Source organism: Podarcis filfolensis (assembly GCF_964270895.1).
Source record: "Podarcis filfolensis genome assembly, chromosome: 1".
Classification (NCBI taxonomy): Eukaryota; Metazoa; Chordata; class Lepidosauria; order Squamata; family Lacertidae; genus Podarcis; species Podarcis filfolensis.
The window spans coordinates 5,187,228-5,210,084 of record NC_139604.1 but is presented as its reverse complement, the minus strand read 5'-3'; the positions used below and the strand labels follow the sequence as shown (position 1 = coordinate 5,210,084).

General features: G+C 40.9%; 1 protein-coding gene across 1 annotated transcript in view; it reads right to left on the bottom strand.

The window, feature by feature from the left end:
- CCNYL1 (cyclin Y like 1) overlaps positions 1–22,857 on the bottom strand; it is a 30,569-nt gene that overhangs the window by 6,974 nt on the left and 738 nt on the right. Inside the window, exons 2-8 of the mRNA XM_083571690.1 lie at positions 10,398–10,472; positions 9,533–9,567; positions 7,799–7,899; positions 5,961–5,996; positions 4,318–4,369; positions 3,576–3,695; positions 1,660–1,826 (exon numbers count right to left, since the gene is read on the bottom strand). Coding sequence (XP_083427816.1) covers positions 1,660–1,826; positions 3,576–3,695; positions 4,318–4,369; positions 5,961–5,996; positions 7,799–7,899; positions 9,533–9,567; positions 10,398–10,472 — 586 coding nt within the window. The remainder of the gene's footprint in view (positions 1–1,659; positions 1,827–3,575; positions 3,696–4,317; positions 4,370–5,960; positions 5,997–7,798; positions 7,900–9,532; positions 9,568–10,397; positions 10,473–22,857) is intronic.

Below are 22,857 nucleotides of genomic sequence, written 5' to 3'. Positions count from 1 at the left end.
CTACTTCCATTTCAGATCAACCAAAGTTTGAACCTGGATTGTTTTAAGAAGCTATAGTTAAGGTTGACCATAATTTGCCAAAGTTTGGACAACACAACAAGCTGTGCTTAATCTATAATGGAAGCAAAATTCAGCTGCTGCACTGGAGGAGCTGGGTGACAGTCTTGAGCATGGGGCTCTTTAAGAGCCTAAGAAGAGCCTTCTGGATCAAGCCAATAGTCCATCTAGTCTAACATTCTGTTCTCACAGATGCCTGTGGGAAACCTGCAAGCAGCATCTGAGCACATCAGCAGCCCTCTCTTACAGGAATTTGTCTAATCCTCTTCTAAAGCCATCCAGGCTGCTGGCCATCACTGCGGAAGTGAGTTTCACAGTTCTGCTTGAAGAAGGACTTTAAAAAAATTTGTTCTGTACCTTCCAACATTCAGCGCCACTGGATGTCCACAAGTTCTGGTGTTATGGGTGGGGGGGGGGGAGGGGAACTTTCTCCATGCCACGCATAATTTTATAAAGTTCTACCATGTCACCTATTACCAGGCCTCTCTCTAAACTAAAAAAAAATCTTAATCCACTGCAACCTTTCTTCACAGGGGAGTCGCTCCATCCCCTTGACCATTTTGGAGGCCCTCATTTCAACCTTTTCCAACTACACAATATCCTTTTTGATATGAGGTGAGAAGAACTGTACAAAGTATTCTAAATGCAGTCGCACCATAGATTTCTATAGTGGCATTATGATATCCGCAGTGTTATTTTCAATTCCTTTCCTAATGATCGCTAGCAGGGAATTTGCCTTTTCATGGCTGCTGCAACATCTTCATTGAGCTGTCTATTGTGAAGGTCTCATTCCTGGTCCATCGTGGCCAGTTCTGTTTAACATTCAAGGGTCACAGAAGCTATTGGAGGCAAGGAGGCCTCCTTAAGCCTTGTCCAAATGAAGGAAACAAAAATGGAACACGAAGCCCCCCCCCAAATGCAAGCAGACAGTAAGGAATTTTTAAAAAATAATTTGAGGAACACATGGCTGAAAACATTAAGACCAACAAGAAAAAATTCTTTAAATGTATCTGTAGCAGGAAACAGTCTAGGGAGATGGTTGGACCCTTGGATGCCAAAGGAGGTCCAGACTATCAGCATCCAACCTAGCAACTTAAATTTAGCTTCCAGGATGTCACTTGCCCATGTCATTGGTACCAACATGCACCATGAACACCGAATCCTCCCCAACACTATGTACCAGTGGCTCATTCTGATAAACAAGACCAATGAAATTCCACACTGTTCAGCCTAAGTTAGTGAATAGCAAGCAGAAGTCCTCACATTTTTTCCAAGACCAGAGCTCTATTAAAGTGAAAACCAAACAAGTTTGGATTTGTGTCTCCCTCCCTCCCTCCGCAAAAAGTGTTAAAGAACAAGCATCATATTAATAGGCCCGGGTCAAACTGCTCATTGCAACTTACAGGGTCTGATAAAAATTGTGCTCACGAACTACTGATACACAAAGAAAACCACAAGAAGTCACATGCACACTATTCAAAACCTGATTTGAATTAGTTGAAGGCATATTACATACTAAATATATCATGGAGTAAAGGTGTATTTTCAAACTATCTGGGCTAAGACACAGATGAGCAAATTTAACTAAAGCTTGCAACTTACATGTCTTCAACTGTAATATCCTTCAGTATTTGGCAGTAATCCACATTCCACACGGCCTGATCATCCCACACCTTAGAAGCTAGCAGAATAGCACCTAGAACTATTCTCTTCCAGTTACTTGGGCAAATGTCAATCTCTGCATAGGTTAAGAGCCTTTCCAAGTAAACCTGCAGATGAAGAAAACTGTTCTTAAGATTGTAATGACCCAAGAGTCCTCTTTGGGTGTTCTTTGCTCCCATATTGAGCAACATGGAAATGAGAAGTGGGGCTGCTAAGATTAGCCCTTTGCCCTCAACATTGTGCATGTCTCCTCTGATGTCCATGCACACAGCATTAACATCTGTAGCAAAGAGGTTTCACAACTATGCTTGTATGTGAGAAGGCTTCCCCAGAATCTATAACAGTTCGGGGTTATATGTGTGAGGTTCCCCTTGCTACTGATGTTTGCACTGAGCACAAAGCCGTCAAAGCAGAAACACACAAAGCCAAGGGCAGGGCTACTTGGCGTGATCTTGATCCTTGCTTCCATGTTGTTCAACACGGGAGCAAAGGACACCAGAATAGGGCTAATAAAGCATGCACAGTAAATGTTTCAATCAAGTAAAATCTATGATGTAGTCAAACACCTGAAGGAGTAGTTTTAGTCTCATTTCCTGCAACTTCTTCCATCTACATCACAAGAAATGTTTTTGTTTTCAAGCAGACCAAACATAATGTACTCACTATGAAGGGTGGGCATTGTAAAGTGAAGATGAATTTAAAAAGTATTGCACGTTTTAAGAATTCGTATTTTTCTTAAGCAAGACTAATCAAAACTATTCAGCATCACTGCAAACTTCATTACCGAGATGCTCCCTATTCATGTGTGTTTGCACTCACTGTACATTTAAGATACACATCTACATATACGTTTTATTCACCAATTTAAAATGAACTCCATTAGCTAAAATATCTTAGAATCAAGTAATCACACAGCACTGCTATATTTTCAGCTTCAAAATCATGTACAGAAGGGGGGGGGGGGGAAAGGTAACTCCCAACTGACTGAAAACTTTTGCTCCTTTCCATGGTGAAACAGTGCCAACTAGTGGCAGAAGTACTTTTTAATGCTTAAAGTGACCAAATTTTTTAAGGGTTGCTTTCTTACACGACAGAATGCTTTCAGAAGAATTCCTAGAGTCTTACACACACAGATAGTGCTGTCAGGAATTGTTTCAATACAGAAAAGCACTGGAAGCAGAATATTCCATTTCTGGCAGTTCTAGTTTATTGAAAGATTCCTGAAGGTTGTGTGGAATTTTTCACCTGCAGGCCTTCACAGGAACCATTCCAAAAACACAGCAGAGGCAAATCTTATACTGAAACAGGGCCTCAATGACAGACTTACTGGCTACAGGACAGCTACTTACCTGCACAAGTATTCCAAATTCAGAAGATGTAGCCCAATGCATTTACCCTCTATTTCTGCAGCACAAGAGAACTGAAGGGATGGGGGAATCAAGTAGCCTCACATGTGATTGGACTCCAATTCCCACTGGCATGCCGAATGGACAGGGATGAAGGGAGTCCAAGTCCAAGAACACCTGGAAGGCAACAGGCCCCCCCACCTCTGCAATGGATTTGTCTAACAGTTATCAAACAGGCAGCCTAGGTGCAAGCTTATTGGCGCTGCTGCAATCAACCTAGTGCATTTCCTGTATCAAGTTCTGACTGCCGCAAGGTAAAAACGACAAGGAGTCATTACGCGAGACATACTTAATTCCATCTCTGATTCCTGCATTGCAGAGAGTTGGGTTCGAATGCCCTTTGGGTCCCTTCCTACTCTACAGTCCTATGACTCTTATGAATCTAACTCACAAAACCCGATTAAAAAAAAATGTAAGATGGTGGTAACTGGGCTTACCACCAAGGCTTACCAGTGTCACTATTGCACATTCGGCCGTCAGCTGCGCTGCACTAAACAGGGTACGTACAAAGCGATAGATGTGCTTGTGATCAGGGTCATGTTTAAAGTAGTCATCTGGAACCTCTTCACGCTGAAAGAGGACACAGTTCAGAAGTAATTTAAAAGTTAAGCTGAACACAGCGGGACTTATTTCTGAGTAAACATGCACAGGATCATGCTGTTAGTACTGTGAAAATATCCTGCATGACTAGGTCAGTGGGTTATATACAAATGCTGGAATCCAAATGGCTGAGTGCTCACAGGAGCTCCTTAAAGGCCTCTTCCTACTGGAGCTCCCTAGCTGCTCTCAAAAATAGGGGACACAATCTAGAACTATATTCTATGGGGACTCAAGAAGCTACCACCAGAAGGGAGAAACTGACTCATGAGCATGGGTAAATATTTTTCATAAATACCCCTCTTTGGATTCCAGCTCAAAGCCATAGAAGTCCAACACTGCTCTTCCAGGGATTACACTCTGCAGCATCACTTTTTAAAGTATAAGAAGCCAAATAGCAATCTAGTTTTGCATACACTGAAATGTTTCTTTGCACAGAAGCTAAGAGACAAGAAATCTTTCTTATTTTCCTGAAAATCTGGCTTTCCTTATAAGCAAGCTGAAATAGACCCCAGTTTCCTAGGTATCAAGGTTTATTCCTGTTCATATGGGATGCACTCAAGCAATCAAGTCAAACTAAGGTAATCAAATTTACCGTGAGTGGATGTGATTTCTCATCAAAAATATCCAGTGATCTATCAGAATCCCTGCAACACAGGAGAATGTATGTTACTGCTGTTAGTAAAGCTTTCTGAAAGATAAGCATTTGCATTCCTATAAGAAGCATTTTAATACATCATAGGATGAGGAGGACTACCCATGTAATTGGTAATATGGCAATACCTTGTTCTTTATCTCCTTTGCCCGCTCTCTCTCCTCCATGTTGCGCACTTCTAAATGCTAACTCAAAAATGCTATAAAACTATATACAGTTGTACCTTGGTTCTCAAACACAATGGGTTCCGGGAGTCCGTTCGACTTCCGGAACTGTTTGAAAACCAAGACGCTGCTTTCGTTTGTCCGGGAGCCAATACGTATGAGTTCCAAGGCATTCGGCAACCACGGTATGACTGTAATAAACTTTTAACAGCAGCATTACAGTATGCTTTGCAGTTGTTGAAAATCTAAGAAACTGTCTTGGGAACCACAATATACCCCTTTCAAGGAACAAAACTGGCAATGTCATCAAACAAAACAAGCAAAACATCTACACCCAACAAACAAACAAACAAACAAACAAACAAACACCCCTCAATCAATAACTTTTGTAGACTTGTTTTCAATGCCAAGATACTCAGCATGAGCCAAATTTGAAGTTTTTAGCGAGCACTTGCATTAAGGTGAGACAAGATGTCTGGGCAAATGAGTAATAGTAAGCATATGGTCAGAAGGGTGTGTGTTTGTGTGTGGATCCAGTGGCTGGATCTTGAGTAGTGTGAGTAGAACACAGCTTTCCTATCTCTTCCTCGCTATAGCCTCCTGTGCCCCCAGAAAAATCGGAGGACTCTCCTGAATGGGGTGGGGATGTGGTACCAAGGGTTGGAGTGCAAAGGAGGACTAAGTGGAAATTGGGCAATGGACACCTTGCATAAGCAGACTTCCATTCCACAACTCTGGTTACAACCTGGGGTGCTAAAGAAACCATATGGAGCAAAGACACATCCCTCCTGCAAACACATTTTGAGCCCATAGCCATAAATTGCAATATGCATATATTGCAAGGGATGCAAAACCTCAAAGAAGCCCGTACAAAGCTTGTGTTATGACTGTTACTGTGGCTCCTGTCTTCAAAGAGACTCCCTTCATCCCCAGAGAGCTATATTTAACATTAATCTCCTGCAGTGAAGTAGCTCATCATCAGCCATAGAAAGTGGGGAGACAAGGAGCACGCATTTGCAACCCAGCCCTATCTATGAAGTCATTATGCACAGAAGGTGGCATAAAAATTAAGTTACTGAATGCAAAACTCACATCTGTTGCACTTTGATTTTTGTTTCCAAGACCTTAATTTGGTATGTCTGTGTGTGCATTTGTTTCTCTCTCTCAATTCCCCAGGGCTCTTTACAGCCACCAGCAATTTCTTAGGTATGAAAAATGTAGCTAATACCTGCCCATTTTAAAGTCTTGCTATTTCATATTCACGCAACAAATTTTTGATTCTTAACAGCATTGCCTCTCCAACATGAGAGCCCCAATTAATAAAACACACAAGCTACAGCTACTTCAGTAACCAATGGCTAAGCTGTAGTCACCATCAATGCCATGACTTGCAAAACAAGAGTTTTAAGTGGTGCTCACCTGTTCTTTATGTGATAGTATATTGCTAATGTAACACTGTGAGGAGAGAGAAAAGTCATTTCACTGTTAGTGGTTCTGCAAGTTTAATTTTGATACAAGATTGCTGTTAGAGATAAAAACAGATTTTATGACAAAAACCACATTAGAAACTTTTGCCTCTTCTTCTTTCCCTTTTTCAACTGAACTCATTTAAAGATATACATACTGAAATTCAACATGCTCTAATACAAGGCTGCCTGAACTAAGACTAAAAAAATATGTATAATGCCAGGAACTGGATCGTATAATGGAGCATCTGGATTAAACCTGTAATCTATTTAGTAAGAAAATGACCAAAAAAATTCGCTTGTGTAGATGACTTGGCCAAGAGACCCCAAGCGGTACACAAATATCACTAGACTATTGAATAACACTGAATATTAGGAGGGATACAGGGTATCAACACACTGATGGTGTAGGCTAAAATCTTCTGGCCATTTTTCTTTTTTTGCGGTAAGACAAAATAGGTGGGTTAGTGACTGTGCCTCTTCCTTTTCCAAGCAACTGGACGCTGTTCTCTCTAGGCAGACCTGTGGGCACATCTTGATGCTGCCAGTGCAGAGACTGAGATGTTGTCCTCGCTGCATTCAGCTGGTGGGAGGTAGGGGAAGGTTCATTAGACAAAAGAGGCTGATGCTCTGACAGCTACAGAACACCATCGCCCATGGCTCATTAGGCTTACCACACCACACAGCCCAGCTGAGGAATCAGAGGGGGAAGCTCTGACCTCCTACATCCACTGTGCAAGATCAACTCTTCACTCGCTCCAGTCTGAAAGCCCTGAGAATATTTATGCTCATGGTGCACAGAGTCTATTACCGAGGTGGATGAAACTGTGTTGGGGTGGTGGTGGCTCCACTTCTAAGAGGCCACACCTATATATGGGCTAAATCCATTTGCATGGAATCATCCCTTAAGCAGCTTGCCCTGTATTTTAAGCAGCTCACCCTACAATGCTGGAGAGTTTCAACGGTATACAGTCCTCTTTAATAAACCTCTTTTCCATTTATAGTATAGGAAATTAATTCTAAGGGGAAATAAATTTTCAAGGGGGGAAATGAAGGGTACTTCCAACACTCTTCCCTCATTGCTGCTATTCTGGCAACCCTGAGTCAAGGGACCCCATCCGAAATGATGCATGATGCCGTACTTAAAATCTCCACAACTTCTTAGCTTCAGCTGCGAATCCAACTTCCTCCTGCAGGCCTCATCAGCTCTCTATGGCCTAAACACACTGTGTGATTTACATGAGCTAATCTATGGCAAATCTGGGCTTTGTGTTCCTAATTCCTAATTACTGTATTGTCTCAAGCACTCCAATATTTTATCAGCTAAGCATTTTAAAGTTACAAGCCAATTTTATACCCAATTCTCTGAGAGGACAAAAATAGAAACTGGAGTGTGAGAGCTCTGGAGTCTACATAAGAGAAACAAGACAGATAAAGATACAAAAAAAGTTTACCTATTAGGTAACTTTTCCCTGAATCAAAGAATTCTGGAATCAAGTACTGTGGTTAAGGAATAATTTGATGCCACTAGATGGCAGGCCAACCCAAGAGGCCACAATTTACTCAGTGTTTTATACAGAATGTTACCAGAGCAAAGGTTTCATAAAACTGCTGCATTTTACTTCGTGTACTTTGGGGGCAAAGAAAACTTTCCTGCTCAACTTATAAAAATCAGAATCAATCACTTTCACTAGAACTCGTTCGACAGAATACTGACTCTTCTGATCTCTCCAGAGGAGGTGAACATGGTTCATCAGTATACCTTCTCCCTAAAGACTCAGTGGTACTTACCATTTTATTGTGCTCCTAAGATTAGGCTGGCTTACTGTGCTGTCATCAATAAATATTGTTGAACATGAACTATACTTTTTTGTAAGCTGCCCTGGAGAAACCTGTAAGAAGGAGGGGAAAGCAGCAGCGTTCTTAAAAATGATTTCCAATACAACAATTTATGGGTTTACAGTAAGCACCCACATCCAAACCTACATATTTAAGAATTATGCATTAAAATGCTATTAAAAAAAGCAAAGATACATTAGAGAAAAATACTTGAATGGCACAGAAGAAAATCTCTCTCTCTCTCTCTCTCTCTCTCACACACACACACTCACACACACACACACACACACACACACACCACCCGTCCATCGCAAGTCCTTATCCAGGTCTGGACTCCCTTGTGGCTACTATTGTAAAGAGCAGGGGGAAATACACATGAAATGACATGTTTAAAATTGAGGAGAAGAACATGTGCCAGCGGTGTGTCATAGAGAAGCTAAATGACTCTGCTGAAGCTCAAGGAAGGTATTCTGGGTTACTTAGACTACAGATGTTCCCCCATTTAAAGCCAATGAATAATTGAGTTTAGTTTTTGGGAAAAGAGCGTAGGGCTGCCATACATCCAGATTTTCCTGGATACACCCAGACATTTTAGGGGTGTCAGGGCAATTTTTTTGCGGAATCAGGGAAAAAACAGCAACTAAAGCTCAACAACTCTGTCTGGATTTTCACTTTGGGGAATATGGCAACCTTAGGAGAGTGAGTAGGAGCACATTACATTACACAACCATGTGCCATTAATATTATACTTTGACAGTTATAAGCTATGAGCATCAAAAGGCTCCTCATCCCACCAAACAATTCTAGGAATGTGTGTGAAAGTTGGTAGCAGATATCTTAAGGCAGGGGTGAACTTTGTTTTGCAGAATATTTTGTTGTTACTGTACTAGAATCCCTGTGGGTTGGTTTAAACAAACAAAGCACATCCTCAGGATCTTAAAATTTAAAATCTGTCTTCAGAAATTCAGAAAAATTCCACTGTTCCTGAAGATGCAATGTTCAGACTGAGGCCCACCCAGTCCTGTACTCTGCAGGAATTCCAGCAACTGGTTGTTAACAGGCTGTTCAACGGAAATTAAACATGAACTACCTTCTGCTTAAGAGTTTACTCCCATTCTACTTTGGCTGCAAAGTGTTTCTGAAACAGAAGGGAAACGGGAGCACAGAGCACTTGTTCTATTAAGTGTTGGCAGGCAAAAAAATATGGAAGTGACATGCTGAACGGATTATTCACCACTAATCCCATTAGTCACAGGTGACCCTCTTCTGTAGCTCCCACTGAAGCACACATTAACGCTCCCTCTCCACCACAGCATTAGCCATGTGGGAGACAAATTTCATGCTCACTTATTAAATATGCTTTTGCACTTGAAACAATTATGTAATGTGAGTGCTTAGACTGAGATATTGTGCAGTCAACAACACCAGCTAGGATTGTGTTCTACTGCGCTATGGAAAAAGGAAACTTGAGAATCATAGAATTGCAGAGCTGGAAATGCCCCAAAGGGTCATCTAGTCCAACCCCCTGCAATACAAGAACTTAAATATGCAGTGAATGGTTTAAACGTTTGAAGTAAGCTGTTGGAATAGTAAGGAGTGAAACTCTTAAGCTCACTGCTGCCATTTCCTGCATGTAACTAGCTGGGCTTTTGCTTACACCTTTCTTCATTTACTAGTTGTACTTACGTGGTTGATGTGGTTGCTTTTCCTCTTCTCTCTCACTGAAAAGGGAGTGAACACTTTTATTAATGAATGCTTCAACTTCTAAACACATTCTGTATTTTAGAATGCAATCTGTTTAACTGCTAGGAGTATACAATCAAACCCAACAAATACCACCCATGATTTATCCGACAATAATTCAGTTTTCAGTTGAGCACAGTTTATCACTTCCAGGGTGTGGCAACTTTATGCTACTTTTTTGGGAAACCTAACATTTACTCCCAATACAAGAAAGGTTGACAAAGAGTTAGTGCCACTCAAAGCAACAGAACCTTCTGCTCTGCAAAGACTAGGGAGTTACTGCAGCAGTTCATCCAATGGGGAAAAATGCATTCAAGACTCTTGGTATTTCATCACTAGAGAGCACTGCTTTAAGCATTTACTTGCTAAGTTTGAGCTAATCCAACGGCACTGAAATTTTATACCACGAAGAACATGTGATTACAAAAATAAATGCTGTTACGAGTTGTGTTATCTAAAGCTACTGAGCTTCAAGCTACAAGGCACACACTCTGCCAGGATAAACCTAAGTAGATTTTTTTCCCAAGCACTGGTCACAGGACAACCATCCTAAACCATTGCTAAATAAGAAATGCAATCATTCCTATTCATTCTAATGAGTGGCGAGTGTTTCAAAAGAATGGATGAATTAAAAGCATATTTTTAAATGCCTTGGAAAATGGCTATGAAGAAAGAGCAGCTTAAAATGTTAATGTACAGTCAGTATTTTGACGGAAGTGGAAGGAGACAGCGGCATTTCTCAATCAAAATCCACCCACTCTATCATGTCCTCCCCTCCTTCGTTTTAAGAGAGCAAAAGATAGCTTACCATCTGTTTGGGATTTGCTCAAGAAAATTGTGCTTGCTCTAGGATGGTCAGATGGATTTGACTCCAATGCTAAATCTGAAACAAAGAAACAGAAGGGATGCTATTCCTAGGTTTGGATTTATTTTGGGAAACACATCTACATTCCAAGAAAAGTGAACTTACTCCTAGACATCCTACCTATCCCATACTTCCCAACAGTTACATAATTAGTATCTATATAGTACATTTTCATACATTCAAACACTAGAAGAACCATATCTTAGAATAATAATAATAATAATAATAACAATAGTAATAATAACAGCACTAATGTTGAGCATACTGAACTGGTATTTACCCCATTCAGTTGGATTTAAAGTCCGAGTCATCAGCCTGCTCTGAATAGATCAGGAGTGGGGAACTCTGGCCAATGGGCCAATCTGTGTTTGCCATTTCTCTAAGCCAACTGCCCATCAGCTGATGTCACTGGTGACATCAACTAATGGACAGGATGTTCTTGGAAAGTCTGCTCCATGCCAATTGTTTCAACCTTTGAAGAAGATCAACATATTTTGGGGAGGGGGTATTAAAAAAGAACCAATGTCTGCTTTAGATACAGGCTCTGACAGGAACTGTTCTGTCACACAACGATGAAGAAGCTGGCACTTGCTTTGCAGCACTCTTCGAAAGAGCTCCCCCCACTTTAAAGAGCACCAGAGCAATCTTTAAAGTGGGGGGCAAGAGACTGCTGGAAAGCATGTGCTGAACATTCTTTGCAGTAGTCTCCCCCGCGCCTTTGAAGACTGCTGTAGCAATCTTTAAAAGAGATGGGAAGAGACTACTGCAAACAGCATTGTGAAATCCCTTGCACAAGTGCAAGGGATTTTGACATGTGGACAGGGCAACCCACCTGCCAATCATGTGATACCATAGTGATACTATGTGCTAGACCATCAATACTGCCTCAGCTCTTCTGCATGAGCAGCCCTCATTACATATATAACACAGATTGCCCAGTGTTAGAAATTAGCCAGGTGCATTTTGTGACTGGTGCAGGTCCAATAGCCACCACGTGGAGATCTCCGGATCCCAGTTTGGTGACTGGTTAAAGCAAAATGTCACTTCTGAAATATCTTCCTTGAAGATTGAATTTGTTAATAATAAATCCTATTGCCAAAAGAAAAGAGCACCTAGACATTCTGTTGTGGCGAGTGCAACCTAGGTTTAAAGTGCCATTTGGTGATTAGATTATGTATCTGAATTTCTAATATTGCCATGCTAGATCGGCTATTTCAAGTACATTGTGTGGACAAGCTAGACTAATACTAGATGGCTTCCTAAAAGCATCCAGCTGTTCACCAGTAGTTTAGTTTTCCTCTCTGAGTAAACAAAGAAAGTAGCTTTAATTATGCCAAACCTTTAAAAATCTACAGGCAGTCCCCAAGAAGTTGGTTAAGAACACTTTCCAAGTATGAATGGGAAACATACATTAAAACACATTATTTCACACTTAGATCATTGAAGTTGGGTTTACTTCTAAGAGACATGAGTCACCAGAAAGCTTGTAAATACTGAAACTGTTAAGAAATTCATATAAAGGATACTGAGTTGGGGGGAACCCAACCACAAGGCATTTTCGATGCTATGAGGTCATCTCAGGTCAGGATTACTTTTTAAGTCTTAACTTTAAAAAACAATGAATAGACTTTTTGAATAGCTTTGAATAATGAATAGCATATATATGTACCTTTCCTACCCTACCTAGCTGCCTTTCCCCCAGCCCAGTTCACTAGAGGCAAAAACATACCACAAATGTGTAGCAGCTGTTTTATGTGTTATAGCGTGTGCCAGAGTGACTCTCGCACTTGGGTCTTGATTTCTGGCACGCTTGCAAAGATAGTTGGCCACAAAATGACCTAGGCTATATAGACACAGGATTCACTTATACTTCAGCAGTAATTTTACAGACGGACTTAAATACAAAAGAACCACATGTGCTGCAGATTAACAGAATACACTGCCGTTTACCAGAGGGGAATCTTCAGCAGCATGGCCCAAGTCTCTGCCAAGGAGGAACAGCTGCTCCAAGGGATTTAAATTGTAGACATACTGGTATGCCTTTGGACGGCTGACAGTGAAAGTTTATGCTGCAGTGAGACAATTTCCTCTCTAAGGCACTGCAGTTTCTCTCTTTGACATATTAACATGGCTATAATCATAAATCATAGAGTTGGAAGGGACCCCGAGGGTCATCTAGGCCAACCCTCTGCAATGCAGGATATCCTTGCATAATTCTGAGCTGAAGTTGGATAGCAAATGCATGAATGACATTGTTACATTTCTGTCTGAGCATTGTAGTGTTGGAACATTCCCCCCCCCCACCCTGTCATGTTTCCACACACGCAGCATGTTTGTTTGCCTATTTGCATATAGTGTTGGAACACAAACTGTGTGTCTGCCTTGGCCGCTAATAATTGACCTGCTAATGTAACACGTGAACAAGCCAACGATCTGAAAATGGCTGGCGTGATTGGAGACACGTAGGTGCTAAACCTACGTCCTGCATCTTGTTTAAGTTGGGCCTCAGTGAATGGTAGAGAAAGGGAGGCATTGAAATATGCAACTGGAAAAGAGATGGAGGAAAGCTCCATCTCTTTATTCTTCTGTCTCTGAACTGACCCCAAATGGTAGGTCCTTGAACATCAGGTTCCTGAACGTCTCATAACAAGCAAAGTCCTGTTACAAAAGGGAACGAAAGTATTGCTTTCTCCATCCTAACAATCTCATGCAGCACAAAAGCAAGCTATTATATCATATAACCATCTGCTTTGGAATGACTTAAATTTCCTCCCCGGCCATTCAGCAGGACACTGACGGATGACTCCACTGTCCATACAAAGTAAGGGCAAAATCACTTATAAGTACCAGTAAAGGTGAAATACTTTCAGACAGTTTGCTCATCTACATAGTCCTTGAGAGAACAGATGAAATAGCACTGCTGCCCTACACCTGAATTAAAAAGAGGTCATGTGTAGAAACGGTCATTAAAATATTGCAAGCTCTACATCAAACCTCTCATCAGAATGGGGGTGAGGGTTAGGAAATTAATTTAAGTCACCAAAAGAGAGGAAACAATTATTGGTTTAAGTCAAACTTTCCATTCGCTCATTTGGTTAGTATGCAATTACATCAGAGTAATTTTGATTAGCAATGAAGTAGAAGCTAAATCCCAAATCTCTACTGATACAGCCTGCATACCTCATGCACTTCACGATTTACAGGAACTTGATTTTTTAAAAGTACTGTACAGAGAAACACAGATTTGCACATGAAAACACACAGAATTATTATTATGAAACTTAAAGGAAGATCAGTTTGTAGTATGTGTAAGCTCAGAAGGTGGACTGCACATATGTAGAAGTTAATTTCCATTTCGCTCCATGCAGACATGCAAGGACACTAACAACGTAATGATATTGACTCAGAAGTCCTACTGAATTTAATGGGGTTTCTTCCAGGTAAGTGGGTCCTCACTAAACATGAGCTGCAGCTAAAGTTTGTTGCACAGCCACCTATCTGGCTATCATGACTGAATCAGGTATTGCCTGTACTTCATAGCTTAGCATACCATGTGAACCAGCTCAGATTATAAAGGTTCTACATAACACATACTAATATTTTAAAGTTGGTCGGTTTTTAACAACTTTCCTGAATTACTTTTCTTAGTTCCAATGCAGCACCTGCTGTCGTAAGCTGCTGCCAAATCTTATGACATTTTATAATAAAAAGCTTCTAAAAGGCTTGCCATAGGGTGCCAAACCCATTTATTTCACTGCATTTTTGTTTTAAGACGGATTTGTAATTTTTAATAATGTTGTTTCACTTCTGAAGATAGCTTGATTTGAAATAAAATCTGCAATGTAATAAAGCAAGTTAAATTCTACAGTTCTTAAAGCCCAATTATGATGCTGACTCACAAACACAGAATCAGTGTGAAAATAAATATTGCCTGGAAAAAATCTGACACCTTATAATTACGATACAATGGAACACATTTATTGTTGAAGAAATGATTGACATTTGTAACTATCAACTAAAAAGAAAGACATCCACTTTCTATCTAATGTGCTAGACCACTGGTCCAGTTTCTTCTGGAAAATTCTGATGACCTAAGCCAGAATCTAAGGTATTTAATTCTGTACTGGATTGTGGCTCTTGTCTTCAGGTGAGTGATGCTGCCATGTGAACACAGCTAGACAAAAATCCAGTAGCTTCACAATTACTTCCCTTGTTTTTAAAAGAGATACAATTATGGCGTGTACAAAGAATGCATGCTGCATGACCAAAGGTTTCGGATTATGCTTCTAGGTAGTATAAAGGCTTTATTTAATTGAAGTGTTTTAACTGCCATAGCAACCAAGTAGTGGGTATGGCTGTTCAGGAAGTATGTTTTAGACAATGGGGAAATTGATTTAAATTAATCTTTACTTAAGCAAGTTAAAACCACAGATTTAAATCGAGCCACTGGATGTGTTCAAGCCCATTTTATAATCCTGTCCTAAGCACCCTAACTTTCTGGAAACTGGGGTAGAAGTTACACAACAAAAGCCATTTACTTTCGATCTCACTGAAGAAGCATCCAAAATGTTTGGTTCATAGAGTCATAAGTATTCATGATTTGCCATAAAACAACACATGGCCTATTATGACATTTATAATGCTTAACCCAAACATGCATGCCTTTCCCCACTGTTTTGTAACCAAAATTTAAGACAAGCCAATGATTTTTATCCATCCTCTGGAGTAATAACTCCCAAATTCTAAAGACATTATAGAACTTCAGCCACATATTTCCTAACCCTAAGGAAGAAAGCAAAACCAAATGAAGAAAAGGTCCACTGAATCAAAAACCCAGCTGCGCTTTCCCAAAACATTTAGATCAGGGGTAGGCAACCAGATGCAGCCCAATCGCCTTGTCAATCCGGCCCATGGATGGCCTGGGAATCAGCGTGTTTTTACATGAATAGAATGTGTCCTTTTATTTAAAATGAATCTCTGGGTTATTTGTGGGGCCTGCCTGGTGTTTTTACATGAGTAGAATGTGTGCTTTTATTTAAAATGAATCACTGGGTTATTTGTGGGTTATTCGTTCTCTTTTCTTTTTCTTCTCAAAATATAGTCTGGCCCACCACATGGTCTGAGGGACGGTGGACTGGCCCATGGCTGAAAAAGGTTGCTGATCCCTGATTTAGATGGCTAAAACTGTCTGAACTATTTTTCAGAATTGGTTGTAGACTTTAAAAGCAGTCTTAAATGACTCGGATATAACTCAAAAGACCAGTTGCTTTTCCTATTAGATATTGTAGACTAACTTTTACAGAATATGTAAAACTAGCTGTCCTTTGCTTTGGACTAGCTTGGCCCCATGACTTACAGGAAGACAGCAAAGTGCAATGGCAACCCAACCGATGCTTATATAGGCATACTGTACATCCCAGTACATATAAAAGTTATGTTTACACTATACTGTAGTAGTCTATTAATAATAATAATAATAATAATAATAATAATAATAATAATTTTTATTTATACCCCGCCCTCCCCAGCCAAGGCCGGGCTCAGGGCAGCTAACAAGCAGTAATAAAAACAAATTGAATGAATACAACTTAAAAACAAAATTAAAATACAAAATTAAAATATTGAAACCTCATCGCAGGAGGAGAAAGGAAAAGAAAAAAGAAAGATGGGGAGGGAATCAAATTGGCTCCAAGCCAAAGGCCAGGCGGAACAACTCTGTCTTACAGGCCCTGCGGAAAGAAATCAGATCCTGCAGGGCCCTGGTCTCATGAGGCAGAGCGTTCCACCAGGCCGGAGCCAGTGTTGAGAAGGCCCTGGCTCTGGTTGAAGCCAATCTAACTTCCTTAGGGCCCGGGACCACTAGGGTGTTGCTATTTATGGACCTTGAGGCTCTCCATGGGGCATACCGGGAGAGGCAGTCCCGTAGGTACGAGGGTCCTAGGCCACCTTGGCTGCATGGGTGGGAGGGCAAAACCCCGGCTCCAGCCGGCTCCACTCTCATAACCAGAAGAGGGGCAGTGGTGGTAGGGGGCTGCCTTCCCCTGGAAATGGTAAGGCTGCCTGCAGCTGCACCCGTGTCCTCATAAGGTAACAATATCTGCAACGTGCAATGAAGTGAGCTATGCCTGTATATTGTAAGTTTAGTTGCCCATCATTCTCATGAACAAGGAATTGTATTGTATTGAATTCCCTGCCATTTCCGTTTTGTCTGTCTTTCCTTAGGTCTCTTACAGTTGGATTTTATGCATATTTCATCAGCAAGTCTCACTGGCTTCAGTAGGATTTACTTTAATGTGTGTAGGATTGTAGGAAGATCAGCTTCTTTAAATAATAGCCTTTGCCCAAATATTAATTAAAAACAAGCAACAAGACAAGACAAATAATCACAGTAAAGGAAGTGATAAACCACCGGCAGCAAGCCGTAAAACTAGCATTAAAACACAATAAAAGATCTAATGAATTTTGTATAAAATATACAGGAAAATATAAACCCTGGCATCAAAAGGATGACTTGAGCACTTGCACAGGCAAGTCTCTCTGAGGAGGGCCAGAGGCGTACCTAGGGTCCCACCTGCCGTCACCAGGGTGAGGGGGAATCACTTTACAATAGCCACATTAGAAATAACATTTTGCACAACCCAATTGCTACATGTTATGCATCCCAAGTACTTTAAATGACCGGACTGAGGAGGATGGAAAAAATTGCACGCCTTTGTGCCGCAGTGTATTGCCACACAGTGTTTCCAGATGTTTGATGTTGTTTCCAGATCTTTTTCAGAGGCAGCCTTGTGTATAATACAGGGTTCAAAACTCCCATTGTTCTAGGCACAATTTGCAACAGGGAAGTCCATTAGCGCGAACAGATTCTGAGCTCTGGGCGCAGTTACTGCGCCTAAGATTTCAGATTAAAACTGCAGATTGGAAGGAAAGGAGGACCTTCTTCTGCCTCCACACTTCCAGTTATTCTCTGAAGACTGGAGAAGAGACCCTCTTCAGAATATTACGGGGGGTGGGCCGGGGAAGGACTAGACCATGTGAAAAATGAACGTAATATTTTAGCTGCAGTTCATTCATTTTCAGCTTTGTATTCTTGGTATTAAAAAACCATGCCTAGACATTCCATTGTTGTACCCATAACCTAGATTTAAAGTACCATTTAGCTCCTAGCTATCATATCTCAGTTTCTAACACTGGTATATCACATTACTCCAAGCAGTAGGTTATAAGAAAGAACACAGGTAACTGTAGCAAGGTTATCTCTGTCCAGAGAGTGCTACAGCTGATATATCAACCAAAGCTGATAAAGGGCACTTCATGTCACTGAGGCTACTTGCATCGACAGTGATAACACCAGACCTATGATCTACTGTGAATCGGATCCTTACAGTGGATGCAACACCTTCCAGAACAAGTTAAAGTCCTCAATCAGGCAGGTGAACCACCACCTAACAGAACCATCATCTTATCTGGATTTGGGCATTACTGTACCTAGGCACTGATGAAAGATGAAAAGGAGAGATAGAGCTGGGTGTCATCTGTGTCTACTGACGACACCAGTGTTAAATTTGTGGATGACTTCTCTAAGCAATTTCATGTAGATATTAAACAGTATGGGAGATAATGTAAGAACCCTGTGGGACCCCATAACATACTTGCCAAGAAGCAGAGCAATAACCCCCTCAATGCCAGTAGGGTCTCAACAATCCAAGCATGAGTGGAGCCACCGCAATGCAATTCTTCCAACTCAAAACAGTCTAATCAGAAGGATGCCAATGTTGAAAGCTGCCTAGAGGTCCAAAGGAATCAACACAGTTATATTCCTCTTGCTCCTTACTACTACCACATATTTCATCCCACAGGACAAACCTTCTAAAACTGGGCCTAAAGCCCACATGTAATTTTATATTTTCGAGCTGGAACTGATAGTATTGCAGATCCTTTCCTCTGAGAGGTGCCTTGTGAGAAAGGCCTGGTGTTTGTTCACGTCTGCTCTGTTGCAAGAGCAAGCTGTAGCCTGTTTCACTCCTAGACTTGTCACAGCTACTCCAGGAGAAAAAGCTGCTCAGCACTAAGCATTAACCCTTCTGAATACTTTGAAGGTAACTGTGAAGTGTTAGGTTTGCTTCCCCTTTCTTCACCCGTACTGTTTTGCAGAGTTGTACGCTTGCAATTTTTAACAAGGAACGCTTTCCGTTTTCTAACAACATTGTAGTTTAATTTTATCTACTCCCACTGTTTTTATTGCTCCTTTTTATTGCTCCTGCTTTTCTCTGCTGCTATTATTACTGCATTTAGAAGTTTCTGAGCCTGTAATTTTTACTATCCAGGTATTTATGGAATTTTATGTTGCTAACTGTATATTACGATTCTCCTGATTATTGGTTTTTAATGTTATTATTTAGTGTGAAACTAAATTGACCTAAGTGTTGTTCATTGCCTCAAGCACCTTGGAAAACAGAGGTAAAACTAAAATATTATCAATAAAAAATTACTGAAGCCCCCACTGCACTTTTTCTGAAACAGAACGAAGAAATTATTGTTTGTGCCATTATGATAGTCAAAAAACTCATACAGCAAGGCAACCACACAGATGGCTAGCCATCATTTGAAGAATTTGGCCACATTTATCATTCTTCACTTACTATATTTCGAACCAGTCAATCAAGAAGATTAACCAATAAGAATGTTCACAAATCAGAAAGCTACTATAACTGAGTAAGACTGATAAATATTTTCCCATGTCAAAGTACTCTTCTGATAGGTACAACTAATTTCAGTATTATTCCTTTGGTTCAGGAAGCAAACATAACTTAAATTTTTTTCCAGGAAACCTGCATGGAACAAGAGCTGGGTGGGAGTGGGTTGCCGATGTCTGACTTTACTGCTGTAACTTAACTTCCTGTTGGTCTGGATATAGCTTGCCATTGTCCAGCTATATTATGTCATTTTTAAGTTAGCCTCCAGAATTCCATTGTTCCACCACCCTTTTCCTTCCTTCCAATAAACACACAAAAAATTCAGTGGTTAAGACACTCAAACTTGTCTTGCAACTTGCACTCTGAACATAACTTTTGTATCACAATTCATAACTACATATTAGTTATTAGAAGCAGCATGTCTCGGTTTTAAAAAGGTATCAAGTGTCCCCATCAAGAAATAAGTTCTGGGATTGGTATGCATCACACAAATTTAAGATGGAATGTATTTGCTTACATTGCATATTTTGCTTCCAAACATCATTATAGGAAGATGCCATCACAACTGCAGTTCCAATCCTTAATACAAAGGCAGTTTCTTGTTAAAATAATCAAGTCACGTTCAAAGGAATTGCCAGGGAAGTAGGGGAGAAGGGTTAGATTTCTCCAAGAGTTGCCCAGATCCTCTAGTTGAGATCTGAATCCCTTCTTTCATACTGGAGTACAAACTACTTCAATGTAATCCAAAGATGCTTTGCCAGATTAGTAAAATATACACAAATGTTAAAGTCTACCCCCCAATATTATATGCAAAGAAGTGGAAGTGTATACAGTATATAACTCCACAAAATGGCCAGATCACTCTGGAAAAGTGTTGTGCTTGTTCCCATTATTAATGGAGAGCTGTTGCTCATCTGGGGCTAAGTTATACTATATGGTTGTATACTGTATAAAAATTATCCAACTGCTCTCAATGCATCACTTACTAGAAGACCATAAGAGAAGTGTGAACACTAACTTTGAGGCTGGATTGCAGCTCTCTCTATAAGATAGCTTTTGGAAGAAAGAACAGATTACCATAAACTGGACGTTTGAAAGACAAGCAGCAACACTATGCAGCCTGTGTGCAATGAGAGCTGCTGCCATTTAGCTTTTCTAAACAGCCCCAGTACAGTGGTGCCCCGCAAGACGAATGCCTCGCAAGACGGAAAACTCGCTAGACGAAAGAGTTTTCCGTTTTGGAGGTGCTTCGCAAAACGAATCTCCTATGGGCTTGCTTCGCAAGACGAAAATGTCTTGCGAGTTCCTGCGGGTTTCTTTCCTGCCCCCCCCCTTTTCTAAGCCGCTAAGCCGCTTATCCGCTAAGCTGCTAAAAGCCGCTAATAGCGCTAATCCGCTAATCTGTCAATGGGCTTGCTTCGCAAGACGAAAAAACCGCTAGACGAAGAGACTCGCAGAACGGATTCTTTTCGTCTTGCGAGGCACCACTGTATTGGAAAAGGTACTGTTTCAACCTATCAGACGCAGCAAAAAATCTCCATGAAGACGACGAAAAACAATGGCTGATACTAAGAAAGACAGCAAGAAAAGTTTTCAAAACACAGCTATCTACTACCAGTTCTGGAATTATAGGGGAGAAGCCCAGGGACCCTACATAATAAACCCACAATAGTTTTAATGAAGTAAACAAACATCATATATTTTAAAAAATAAATAAGTGGGGGTGGCACTCCTGTAATTGGGACCTGCTACCAGAAGGAAACACAACAAGAACAAGGACTTCAAGACCAACCCACCAAGTCATCTCTTCTGCAGGAACTTTTATTATCAATCTTTTCCATTGTTCCACTTCAGCAACTACTGCCTATCTTCTAAGGGAAACAGAAGGGTTATCCACACCCATTTCCCCCCAAGTAGCAATGACTACTTTCCCATTAAATTCAGCAGTAAAGTACAGTACTCCACTTCTGAGCTGTTCTGCATTCCCATTTCTCACTTGGAATTAAGCTACCCCTTCTCAGCTTTGCATTTAGACTCCAAGTCTTCAAGTAGGCACAAACAGTGCTCCTATCTGTACACCTTGAACCTGGATTCATCCCTTGGTGACACTTAAGTGGAACAGAATATTGGGAACTTGATGGTGCACCATGGTCCTAGTTTATACTGATGATTACTAAAAGCAAAATGAAGACCTAGAATTGCTGTCTCAATCCGGCCAAGAGCACATGAGATGACTGGATTACAGGCCTGATGAGAAGTTAGCCATTCTGGTTAATGGACGAATTGGAAAGTAATAAACATAAATAATTTCTCTTTAAACTTCCCCACCTCTAAGGTTCAGAGTACAGGCGGAAACATTCACATCCTCCTTCAGTGATACACTACAAGCTAAAGGAGTGTTCATCACATTATTACTCTTCTGACATACTGTTTAATCTCGTTTCCAGACAGAGATTTCTCTGAATGACAAACAGACCCATAAATCACACACAGACAGCATCAGTTTCTGTGCTGATCACCGCCAGTCCAGGAGGCAGGCCAGGAACTAGCAAGGGCAGCATAGTCCAAAACTGGTGTAATGAACCATATTTTGAGTTTGAGCCTTGAGGGTAGGGGAAGGAAATCCACTGGGAGTACAGAATGTTAAAAGGGGAAGGGGAGGCTGAAAAGGGCATAGGATACAGTGGTGCCTCGCAACACGGCTATTAGCGGCTTAGCGGCTATTAGCGGCTTAGCGGCTTTAAGAAAAAGGAAACAAACTCGCAAGACGTTTCGTCTTGCGAAGCAAGCCCATAGGGAAAATCGTCTAGCAAAGCGACGCAAAAACCGAAAAACCCTTTCGTCTTGCGCGTTTTTCGTTTTCGTCTTGCGGGGCACCACTGTAATTGGGTGGCAGTGGGAACTTTGGTCAGTTGACAGGAAAGATTAGCCAGTTAGGAATAGGTTTGGGAGATTCCTAGTTCTAATTACATTCACCCCAGATTTCAGTTTACTGTGAATTTGCTTTCATTGTTACTCAAATAAACATTGTGCTGTTAACCCTTTGTGACCAGTGTCAGAAACTCAGTTGTATAAACTAGGTGCCAAATGGCTCCTTAATCCAAGGTTGCAGTTGCCAAAACGAAATGCCTTGTGCCATTTTGGAGCAAGATGGGTCTAAAGCCTTATTTTTCAAAGGATGGACAGGCTGTGATTGATTACCAGTTAAACATCTCACTAGTTCAGATGACAACTTTGAGCTTGGTTAAGAACCTTGAGAACTTAAAAGAAGAAAAGTCTCGATCCAGGAACAGTCCACATATATATTGGTCTATTCCTACCTCTTTTTCTTAATGGTGACACCGACCGTTCATAATGTAGGAATATTCTTCACAACTGGGAGCAGGGCAGTGGGGTGGGGTACAACAATTAACTACAACATTGCTCATTGCTCCTACTCAGGCTGCACAGAAAAAGCCTTTTTGTTCCTGAAATTCATTCTGATTGTGCAGATAAAATATAGTGGTTAGTATTCTACAGGATGTGATTTTAATGTATGAAAACAGTCCAGATCCAATGAAATGTATGAAAACAGTCCAGATCCCTGGCATGTTAGGCGCCATCCTGGCATCTTCACTTGGTCGCAAGTGACCAATAGTCAGGTGCAAAATGTGCTTCGTTAATTTCAAACACTGGGCGCAAGAACTATGCTATCACAGGCACGTGAA